Source organism: Suncus etruscus, chromosome 7, assembly GCF_024139225.1.
Source record: "Suncus etruscus isolate mSunEtr1 chromosome 7, mSunEtr1.pri.cur, whole genome shotgun sequence".
Lineage (NCBI taxonomy): Eukaryota > Metazoa > Chordata > Mammalia > Eulipotyphla > Soricidae > Suncus > Suncus etruscus.
The window spans coordinates 9148336-9157554 of record NC_064854.1 but is presented as its reverse complement, the minus strand read 5'-3'; the positions used below and the strand labels follow the sequence as shown (position 1 = coordinate 9157554).

The window sequence follows — 9219 nt, the reverse complement described above, 5'->3', positions numbered from 1 at the left end:
AGGGCAGGCCCAAGCACAGACAGCCGCAGTCACAGGAGCCCAGGTTCTGGGTATGAGGCACTCTAGATGCAGCAGGACAAAGGAGTCAGGACCCAACAGATGACACGGCTCTGTATGACCAATGGGGACACTGCAGGGAGATATCCCATGGGATCTTGCAGCTCAGCATGGCCCTGCTGCGCCAAGCCACACACACACCACACATTACATCTGTCACCTAGATGTAATACTGGACATGTGTCACCAGGACACACTATAAAGTTGTCACTCAAATACATGTTACCTGGACACATTATAATCTGTCACCCAGATATGTGTCACCTAAACACCAACAGACTGTCATTCGATGTGGCACCAGACACATATTACCTGGACACACCACCCAGACAAGAGTCACCAGTACATGCACCACCTTGCTGTCACCAAGACATCTGTCACAAGGACATGCAACACCAGGCTGTCATCCAGACACGTCGCCTAAACACACTACCAAACTGTCACCCACCCAGACAGGCACCACTAAGTTGTCACCCAAATAAGTCACCAAAACACACCACCAAGTTGTTACCAAAACATGAATTACCAGGGCATACCACGAGGCTGTCATCCAGACACATGTAACCAGGATATACCACCAGGCTGTTAGCTGCACACATGTAACCAGGATATACCACCAGGCTGTCATCGCTTAGACATGCACCACGACACTGTCACACAGATGGTATCACCTAGCATGTGTCATCAGTGTGCCCTGGACACATGTCACTTGACACACATTTACCCCAAGTGTCACCTGGACATACAGGTGCCTCCTGATCTGGTCACCAGGCCAGGGTAGAGAAGTGGCACCTTAGGTGACATAGCTGGGCCCAGACTCTTGAGCCTGTCTCAGACCTGCTGACAAAGCAGTTCCCTCATCCAGTGACTAAATTTATGGATGCATGGGGGTTCTGGTACAAGATCATGCCCCCTACAAGTTGGGAGAGATTTCCAGTTCCTGCCTGCCAGGCTTTCAGGCCACCCAGGCAAAGCACCCATGATCCCCAGTCCTGACCAAAGCGCTGAGCCTGCAGAGTGACAGGGACGTGACCCATGGTGCACCAGTGATCTCAGGACCCACCTCCCTGCAGCAACCAGAGAGCATGAAGGCTCAGCCTAGGCCTCAGTTTCCCTATCTGTGCATCTCTTTGTCCCCTAGCCTGTGCGGATGTCACTCTTCAGCGAATTCCATCCACACACACCCCCGGGCTCACTCCCCTCACCCCAGCCCCACCCCACCCAGGAGGGCCTAGAACCCAGACAAGCCTGAGAAACAAGTTCGGGGAGCACCACCCACACACTCACCTGCCTTCACCACACTCCATGGCCCTGCCTCCTGGGGGCAGGACAAAGACACAGCTGCATACACTCTACACACAAACAGATCCCCCACACGGCACAGTATGAACACACACACAGATCTGCACACATCACAGACATGGTGCATACATGCAGTGTTCCAGGAAGCACAGGCTCCTCGTTGCCAGCTGGGCATTCCAAGCAGGCACTTCTCTGGGCAGTGCTAGAGTGAGTTGCGGGCCACTGGGGCTCTGAGGGCTCAGAGGCCCCTGATCCAGGCCCAGGCCCTTACCTCCTGTTGGGGTTCCAGGAGGGAAGTGTGACTGTGTGTGGGCCCCGAGCCCAAGACAGGCACAGTTGCATGGGCTGACCTGGTGTCTCTGAGAATGCTCATGGGGCTGACACTGTGAGGATGATCTGAGACACTGAAGTGCATGTGCTGTGTGTGTCTCTGCATCTGTATGTGTCTCTCTGTGTATCTCTCTGTCTTTTTTTTTTGAGGGGGGGTCACACCCGGCAGTGCTCAGGGGTTACTCCTGGCTCTGTGCTCAGAAATCGATTCTGGCATGCTCAGGGGACCATATGGGATGCTGGGATTCGAACCACCATCTGTCTGCGTACAAAGCAAATGGCCTCCTGCTGTGCTATCTCTCCAGTCCTGTGCATCTCTACGTCTTTTTTGAGTCTGCATGTGTATGTGTCTGTGCCTGTGTGCCTGTGTGCATTCTTGGGCCTGTCTGTGTCTCTCTGAGTGTCTCTGTGTGACTGTGTGCATCTGTGGGCCTGCCTATGTGTGTCTCTGTGCATCTGTGTGTGTGTCCATGTGCATCCATGACCTGTCTGTGGCTGTTTATGTGCCTGTGAATATAAGAAGGGCCAAACTGTGGACATGAAGGATGCAGCGGGGATGTGGAGGACCCTCAGCCTCATGTGAGGGAACAGATAAAGAATAAGACCTCCCAGCCGGACTGGCTGGCAGATTCTGAACAGTCTGGGGACCTAGGTTGGGACAGCAAATCCCCTGCTACAGGGCCCAGCCAGGCTGCATCCCACTCAAACCTGCCAGTCCAAGGCCCCGTTTGCTGCTCCACAGGCAGGAAACTGAGGCAAAGTAGCAGCAGCTGGGGCTGGACTGGCATAATGGAGAGCTTTGCTGAGTCTCTGAACAGGCTTCGAGACATCCATGAAACCGAGATCCTGGGTGAGCACGGGCATGGGGAGGTTCTGCCCACTTTTCTTATAGTGTGGGTGTCTGTCTCCTCTGCTGGAGGGGACTGGACCAGCCTCCCTCCCTCTAGGCTGCAATAGCTCACTGGACCCCAGGACTGCAAGGAGGCATCCCAGCCTCAGTTCCACCCCAGCCCCCGTCACTCAGGCCGACCCTCAGGTCACTCCAGACTTCTCTATTCCAATACTGCCCGAAAGGCTTTCCTCTTCTGTGACCCCGGTACCACCGACCTGAGTCACAGCCCCAGAGAGTGTGGGGCTGCGGAGGAAATGGTGGCGTTGAGGATATGGGGGAAGTGGGGGACATGGAGGTGGGGGGGCAGGACTGGCGTGAAAGACCTTTCCCTCAGGTCTGCAGAGCAAGCTCCTGGAGCTGAATGCTGAGAGATGCAGGTATGTTGAGTGAGATAGTGGGAGGGTTCAGGGTGGGTCCAGACTGATACTTCAGGGGCAAGAAGGGAAACTGAGGTTAGGTCGGCAGCAGGAGACTCCTGGAGTCAAGCAGGGGGAGGTGCCCGGGGCAGCAGGCAAGGCAAAGCAGGACACACTGATCCCAACTAGATCAGTCAGGGCAGGAGGCCTGGGGGTCTGGGGGAGTTCAGACTGCACCCACCCCACTACACCCACCGCCCACATTCCCCATAGAGATGCCCAGAGGGCTGAGGAGCTCAGTGCCAAGAACCAGCAGCTGCGGGAACAGCAGCGAGTGCTGAAGGAGAATGTGCGGGCCTTGGAGAACAGGTGGGTGGCAGAGGAGTGGGATGGTATCGAACCCAATGTGAGGGGTAAGGGGTGGATTTTTGGGTGAAGGAAGGTTTGGCTCCGGCCAGTTTCTTTGACCTGAATTTCAGCCCCTTCCCACCCACACTGGGTCACGCTGCCCATGGAGCCCATGTGGGAATCTGGGCACCGGGCAGGAATCTAAGGGTACCCCCAACCCCAGGCTGCGGGCCGGCCTGTGCGATCGCTGTGTGGTGACTCAGGAGCTGGCCAAGAAGAAGCAGCGCGAGTTCGAGGGGTCCCTCCTGCAAAGCCTGCAGCATGTCTTCATCCTCAGTGAGTCCAGACCCAGTGTAGAACAGTTGTGCCCCGGAGCCCAGTGTAGACAGCCATGCCCAGAAACCCAGTGCCCCACGAGCTCAGGGTAGACTGTCATGCCCCAGGAGCCCAGAGTAGAGAGTCCTACTGTCCCCAAACGCGACGTCCCCCACCCTGCCCTGCACCTGCACCCTGAGCTCTGCCTGCCCCCACCCAGGCTGTCCGTCCCTGCCTGTCCCTGTCCCACACTAACTTGGCCCTTGCAGCCAACGAGATGAGCCGCCTGCAGGAAGAGAACAACGGCTTGAAGAAGGAGGTGAAGAGGCTGCGGGGCCCAGGGTGAGTGGGACCCCAGGGCCTCTCTCCGGCCAGGCAGAGGGACTCCCCCCCAGTATCCCACAGCATACCCCACTCCTGATCCAGCCAGCATCAGCCCCTCAGGGACTGACGTTGCCAGGGACATCCCAGAAACAGCCCCGAGTACTCAGCTGTGTGGTCTGGTGCCCATGGAGCGCCCCCTGCCTTCCCCAGAGACAGACCACAGGCCCCCAGCAGGGAGGGTCCCTCCAGCCTTCCATCACCGCCCTCCCCCAGCACCTGGAAGAAAGTAGCTGAGACACCAGCCAGGGGCTCCCCAGAGTCGGAGGACGAGCACCCAGGTGAGTCCTATGGGAGGAGGAGCACCTAAGTGGGGGAAGGGGAGCAGGAGCACCAGGAGGGGCTCAAAGAGGGGGCAGGACAGTGCCCCAGGGTAATACTGAGCCAGCCCTGTCTCCCGTTCCTAGAGAAGCTTTCGGGGTACAGGGCGTCCCCAGGAGCCAGGCTCTCCCCCAGTGCCAGTGGTCCCGAGGCTCGGTCTTCAGACATGGTGAGTCCTCCCAGGCTCTGCTGGCAGGTAGCATCAAAAATGCACAGTCGGGCCCAGAGAGATAGCACAGCGGTGTTTGCCTTATAAGCAGCTGATCCAGCACCAAAGGTGGTTGGTTCGAATCCCGGTGTCCCATATGGTCCCCCGTGCCTGCCAGGAGCTATTTCTGAGCAGACAGCCAGTAGTAACCCCTGAGCACCGCCGGGTGTGACCCAAAAAAAACAAAACAAAAACAACAACAAAATGCACAGTCACCCCACTGACCCCCATTGACCCCCACTGACCCTCACCGACCCACGCTGACCCTGCTGACCCCCTTTGGTTCCTTCTGGCCCCACTGACCCCTGCCAATCCCGTTGACCCCTGCTGATCTCCACCGACACACCCACTGCCCCCAGAGCCCTCAGCGCATCTCCAACCAGCTGCACGGGACCATCGCGGTGGTACGGCCTGGCTCCTGGGCTCCTCAGCCCACTCGCGGGGCACCCCCAGTGTCACAGGCCTGCAGTGGCCCACCCAGCCCCCCTGCAGACAGGTAAGGTCCCAGGCCACTGACACCATCTCCTGAGTGTTCCCCAAGGATCCCCCAGCTCCTCCATGGATGAATTCTGCTGTGTGTAGCCCTGATGTCCATGTGGGGAGGAGGTATCCCTTCCTTCTCCTGAAGGAGCTGACATTTCCCCTCACCCACAGCTTCCTGCAGCCGCCCGCTGGGACCTACGTGTCCCTGTCCTGCTCAGGCCGGGCTGGCCACCTCTGCCTCCTGGAGCCTCACCTAGCCTTGCGCCTGCATAGCCCCCCAGATGGCCCCAAAGCCCAGGGCCCGAAGGCGGGGGCGGACGAGGCCTGGGAGGACCCCTCTAACTCACCCACAACTCTACCGCGGAACCCACAGCTGGAGGGGGCCTTACAGCTGCTCCTAGCCCGGCAGCTGCGGGTTCGTGGGCTGGAGGGTGGGGCCCGGTCCAGGCGACCCCCCACCCCCGAGAGCCCCGAGGACAAGGTGCCTGGGATAGCCATGCAGAAGGGGCTGCCCCCTAGGTCTCCCAGCCCAGGCTGCCCCCCAAGCAAAGAGACCTCAGCTGTGGGGGACTGGCTCCCGGACAAGCCCTTGGACCTTTCTGAATGGGGCCGGATTCGGGGAGTCCTGAAGCCCACCAGCCCCCCAAATGCCAGCCCTGAGCCCCGCCAGGCAGCCAATACACCAGGACAGCTCAGACTCTGGGCACTCAGCAATGGTGGTGTTCAGAGGGAGGAAGGGCAGAAAGAGCGCCCCACTCCTCAGGTAAGGGACTCCGTCTGGCCCCAACTAACCCTAGACAGAGCCCCCCCCCCCAAAGGTCGCTTCTTCCCTCAAGTCGACAAAGGCACTTTCTTTTCCCCTAGGAGCACCCACGCCAGTCCCCGGGGTCCCCACTGAACCATTCCTCCCCAGAAGGGACGGGAGAGGAGCCCAGAGGTAGGCCAAGAACACCCCACCACCAACAGAGGCCAGATGCCAGCCCCAAAGGTGAGACAACCAGGAAGTTGTGGCATGGTTGGGGAGTGCTGGGTGGTGCCTAGGGCAGGTGCAGTCACAGGAGCTGAGGGGGTGGCAGCCCCGTGTCTTGGTTTTCCTTCAGCACATGCAGCCAGGCTCTACTCTCCTTTCAGACCATGAAGCCAAGGGACAGCGGCCGGAGCTGGAGCAGCAAGAGGAACCGGACCCCCCAGGCAGTGAGGTACATCCTCATCTGAGCACACCCTGTAGGTGGTCCCCCACAAAAGGCCCTGACCACCCTCTTCTGCCTAGGTGGCCATGGAAGAGACTATGGAGGGGGGCCTGCATTCTTGTGAAGATCCCAGTCTGAGGTTGCCGCCCAAGAGGAAGCAGAGCTTGGAAGCCTGTAGTGAACGTAAGTGGGGGGGGGGGGGGAGGGACCTGGGCACCTGCCCCAGGCATCTTTCTAGTCCTGGGGTACACTGGGAGACATGTACATCTGGGACCCAGAAACCAGCTCTGAGAACTCCACAATGAGGAGGAGCTCGGGAGCCCCAGAATGGCACATCCCATGAGCCAAGCTCAGGTCTCCCAGACAAGCCGTGGCTGGCTCAGAGGGTCAGAGAGAAAGGGAGGTATTTGCTGGGTGTGCCCCACAGGCAGAAATGCCCTAGGAAGGGAAAGAGGGTAGATGGGGGCTCCCACAATCCCCTGGCCCAGTGATGGGTCTTCCTCCTGGGTATACCCACCCCACGGGCATTCAGCAACCAAACTCCTTCTGCTATACCCTATCCCTGTTATAACCCATCTTGCGGGTCAGGACAAATCATGGCCAACACCGACAAGAGCCAGGCAAGCAGACACCACATAGTTCAGAAGGGGGGCAACACTCTCCATGGGTGTTGTCCAGGACAGGAGCAGAAAGGGGGGGGTGTCTCACCACGTTTCTTCCCACAGCCTGAGCTCCACCCTCTTTCCACAGCCTCCAAGAAGCCAGCCCCAGGCCGAAGCACCTGGGTGTCCCCCACCACTACGGGTCCCTGCAGTCCCTCTGAAAAGACTCAACTGCAGGCAGGCAGCGAGACTCAGACATGACACCTACCGACTGCCTCCCAGCCCACTCCCAGCCCGGAGCCACTACATGGGCGCTGGGAAAGCAGAGAGAGGCCTCTCCCACTCACCCTCCTCTCCTACGACTCCCTATCCCAACTCCTGCCCTGGCGGGGAGCAGGACCCCTTCTTCCCACAGCCCTACTCTGGGCCCAGTTCAGGCTCTGCTGGCCAGTCCCAAATACAGGGGTGGCCTTGGGCGCCCCCTCGTGGAAAGCCCAGAACCGGGTATCACAGGGTGAACATTGGTTAAGCAAGGAGCCTGAACCACCCTAAGAAGGAAAGAAAGGGGTGCCTCAGTCCAGAGCTGCTCAGTGTCAGGAGTCAGAAGCCGCCACCTGCAGAGGCAGGGAACTCAGGAGGCTTTTTCCTTTCACTCCATGTTGCAGTGCTAAGGGGTGACCCAGGCCTCTGCCAGGGAAGCATGTTTGGTCCTCAGCTGCCACCCAGCCTCTCTGGCAGCGAGGGAAACACAGAAGCCAGACTAAGCCAGTGACAGAGTTGCACTGGGGGGCAGAGGAACAGCTGGCAGCAGACCGCAAGGCCCCCAAGTGCCACAAGCTCACCAGGATTCGACCCCAGAAAACTCACTTAGTGATGGAGAAGTAGATGGAAAACCAAATGCCCACGGTTCCCAGGGGCTCCTGCATGTTGGGTCTGAGAACTTGGCACCCAGGACAGAGACAGGGCTCAGGGGTGCAGGGTAGGGGTGAGGTGTGGGTGCCCCAGACTAACAGTGGGGACTGCCTCACCTGCTTCTGGACCCCACCTGCTACCAGACAGCAGTTCTGTTCACCTGCAGCACCTGGGATGCTGGGGAGACAGGACAGGGTGGTCAGGGGGAGGCCAGCGGAGTTAGGGCTACACAGACACGTTCATGAGCTTGGGGCCCAGGAGGACAGAGAAACTGAGTGCCGGGTAGAAAGAGGTGTGCGACCTCAGGGTGCTGAGGTGCATCTGGGATGAATAAAACAGAAGAGATGGTTGAGGCCAGGCTTGGTTTGTCTCTGTGTCCCTGTGTGGGGGGCTTGAGGGAAAAGACCCCACAGCCTGCAAGACTGAGCCCTGCACCAAGACTCTGCAACTCAGAGTTCCACTGACACTGGCCCAAAAGAGGGCCCAGAGCTTCTATACAAACAGGGAACCCCATAGGGCTGAAGTGATAGCGTAGAGCGTTTGCCTTGCACTCTGTTGACCTGGGACGGACCCCGGTTCCATCCCCTGCATCCCATATGGTCTCTTGAGCCTGCCAGGAGCGATTTCTGAGCGCAGAGATAGGAGGAACTCCTGAGCATGGTCGGTGTGGCCTAAACACTAACAAAAAACAAGGACCCCCCCAAGTTACTGGGTCCCCTTAACACATAGACCCCTTTGGCACAGCACCCAGCCAGATGACCCCATCCGCCCTCCCTCACCCATCTGTGCTGCCGGTTCCTTGCCCGCCTTCCTTGCATCTGCCCACTCCTCACAGCCTCACCAGTAAGTACTAAGGGAACCTCCTTTTTTCAGACCTCCAGGGCACACTCAGCACTTGAATCCAGAGGCTGAGAACTAGTGCAACCCCCAACTGCCAGCACCCCAATGTTCAGGGAACGGATCATCCCACCCTTGTCCCTTGTCTCCTGCCCAGCTGATTCAGGACCACCCACCAGTCATAGTGGGGCACAGCTGGGCTGCGGGGTCCCCACACCTCCCTAAATCCGAGCCCCCAGGACCCAACTGGCTCCAGTAGTCCTCACTGCTTGCACCCAGCCTGTGCCCTGGGCTCTCCTGGAGGGCAACCCGGGGCTTCTCTGATCTGATCCCCACCTGTCGACCCAGCTCACACTGCTAGAGATTTGCCTCTACTCCGGGTCCGAGGGGTCCCATTGGGGCTGCATTTAAGCCCTGCAGTCCAGGAAGGAGAGACGGACACCGCGCGGCGAAGCTTCCAAAGCGGGACTCGAACTCGCGACACGCTCGGCGCTCCAGGCCCCGCGGGGACAAGCAGGTGCAAGGCCCGAACACACTCGGGGGAGCCTCTAGGACCCGGGGGAGCCGACTTAGCCCCGCCCGTGAGCCGCAAGAGCCAATGGACAGTCGAATATTTACATGGAGGCGCGCCGTAGCCAATAGGAAGCGAGGGCGGGCGCATGCGCGGGTGCACTCCAGTGCCAGC

At 59.2% G+C, this 9219-nt stretch overlaps 1 protein-coding gene across 1 annotated transcript; it reads left to right on the top strand.

Moving 5' to 3' along the window:
- Positions 1-2478: 2478 nt before the first annotated feature.
- Positions 2479-7046, top strand: RBBP8NL (RBBP8 N-terminal like). Its single transcript, XM_049777073.1, has 13 exons — positions 2479-2539; positions 2916-2958; positions 3211-3306; positions 3509-3621; positions 3870-3942; positions 4135-4262; positions 4389-4471; positions 4870-5006; positions 5165-5756; positions 5858-5930; positions 6125-6192; positions 6264-6366; positions 6934-7046. Exons 1-13 carry the CDS (start codon positions 2479-2481, stop codon positions 7044-7046), a joined length of 1683 nt encoding a protein of 560 aa, XP_049633030.1.
- The last annotated feature ends 2173 nt before the right edge of the window (positions 7047-9219 follow it).

Excerpts from the sequence above, each read along its gene's own strand:
- RBBP8NL (XM_049777073.1), top strand. The coding sequence starts at position 2,479 with ATGGAGAGCTTTGCTGAGTCTCTGAACAGGCTTCGAGACATCCATGAA. Across the intron at positions 5,007-5,164 it reads CCCAGCCCCCCTGCAGACAG|CTTCCTGCAGCCGCCCGCTG; the intron begins GTAAGGTCCCAG and ends CCTCACCCACAG. Across the intron at positions 5,757-5,857 it reads AAGAGCGCCCCACTCCTCAG|GAGCACCCACGCCAGTCCCC; the intron begins GTAAGGGACTCC and ends CTTTTCCCCTAG.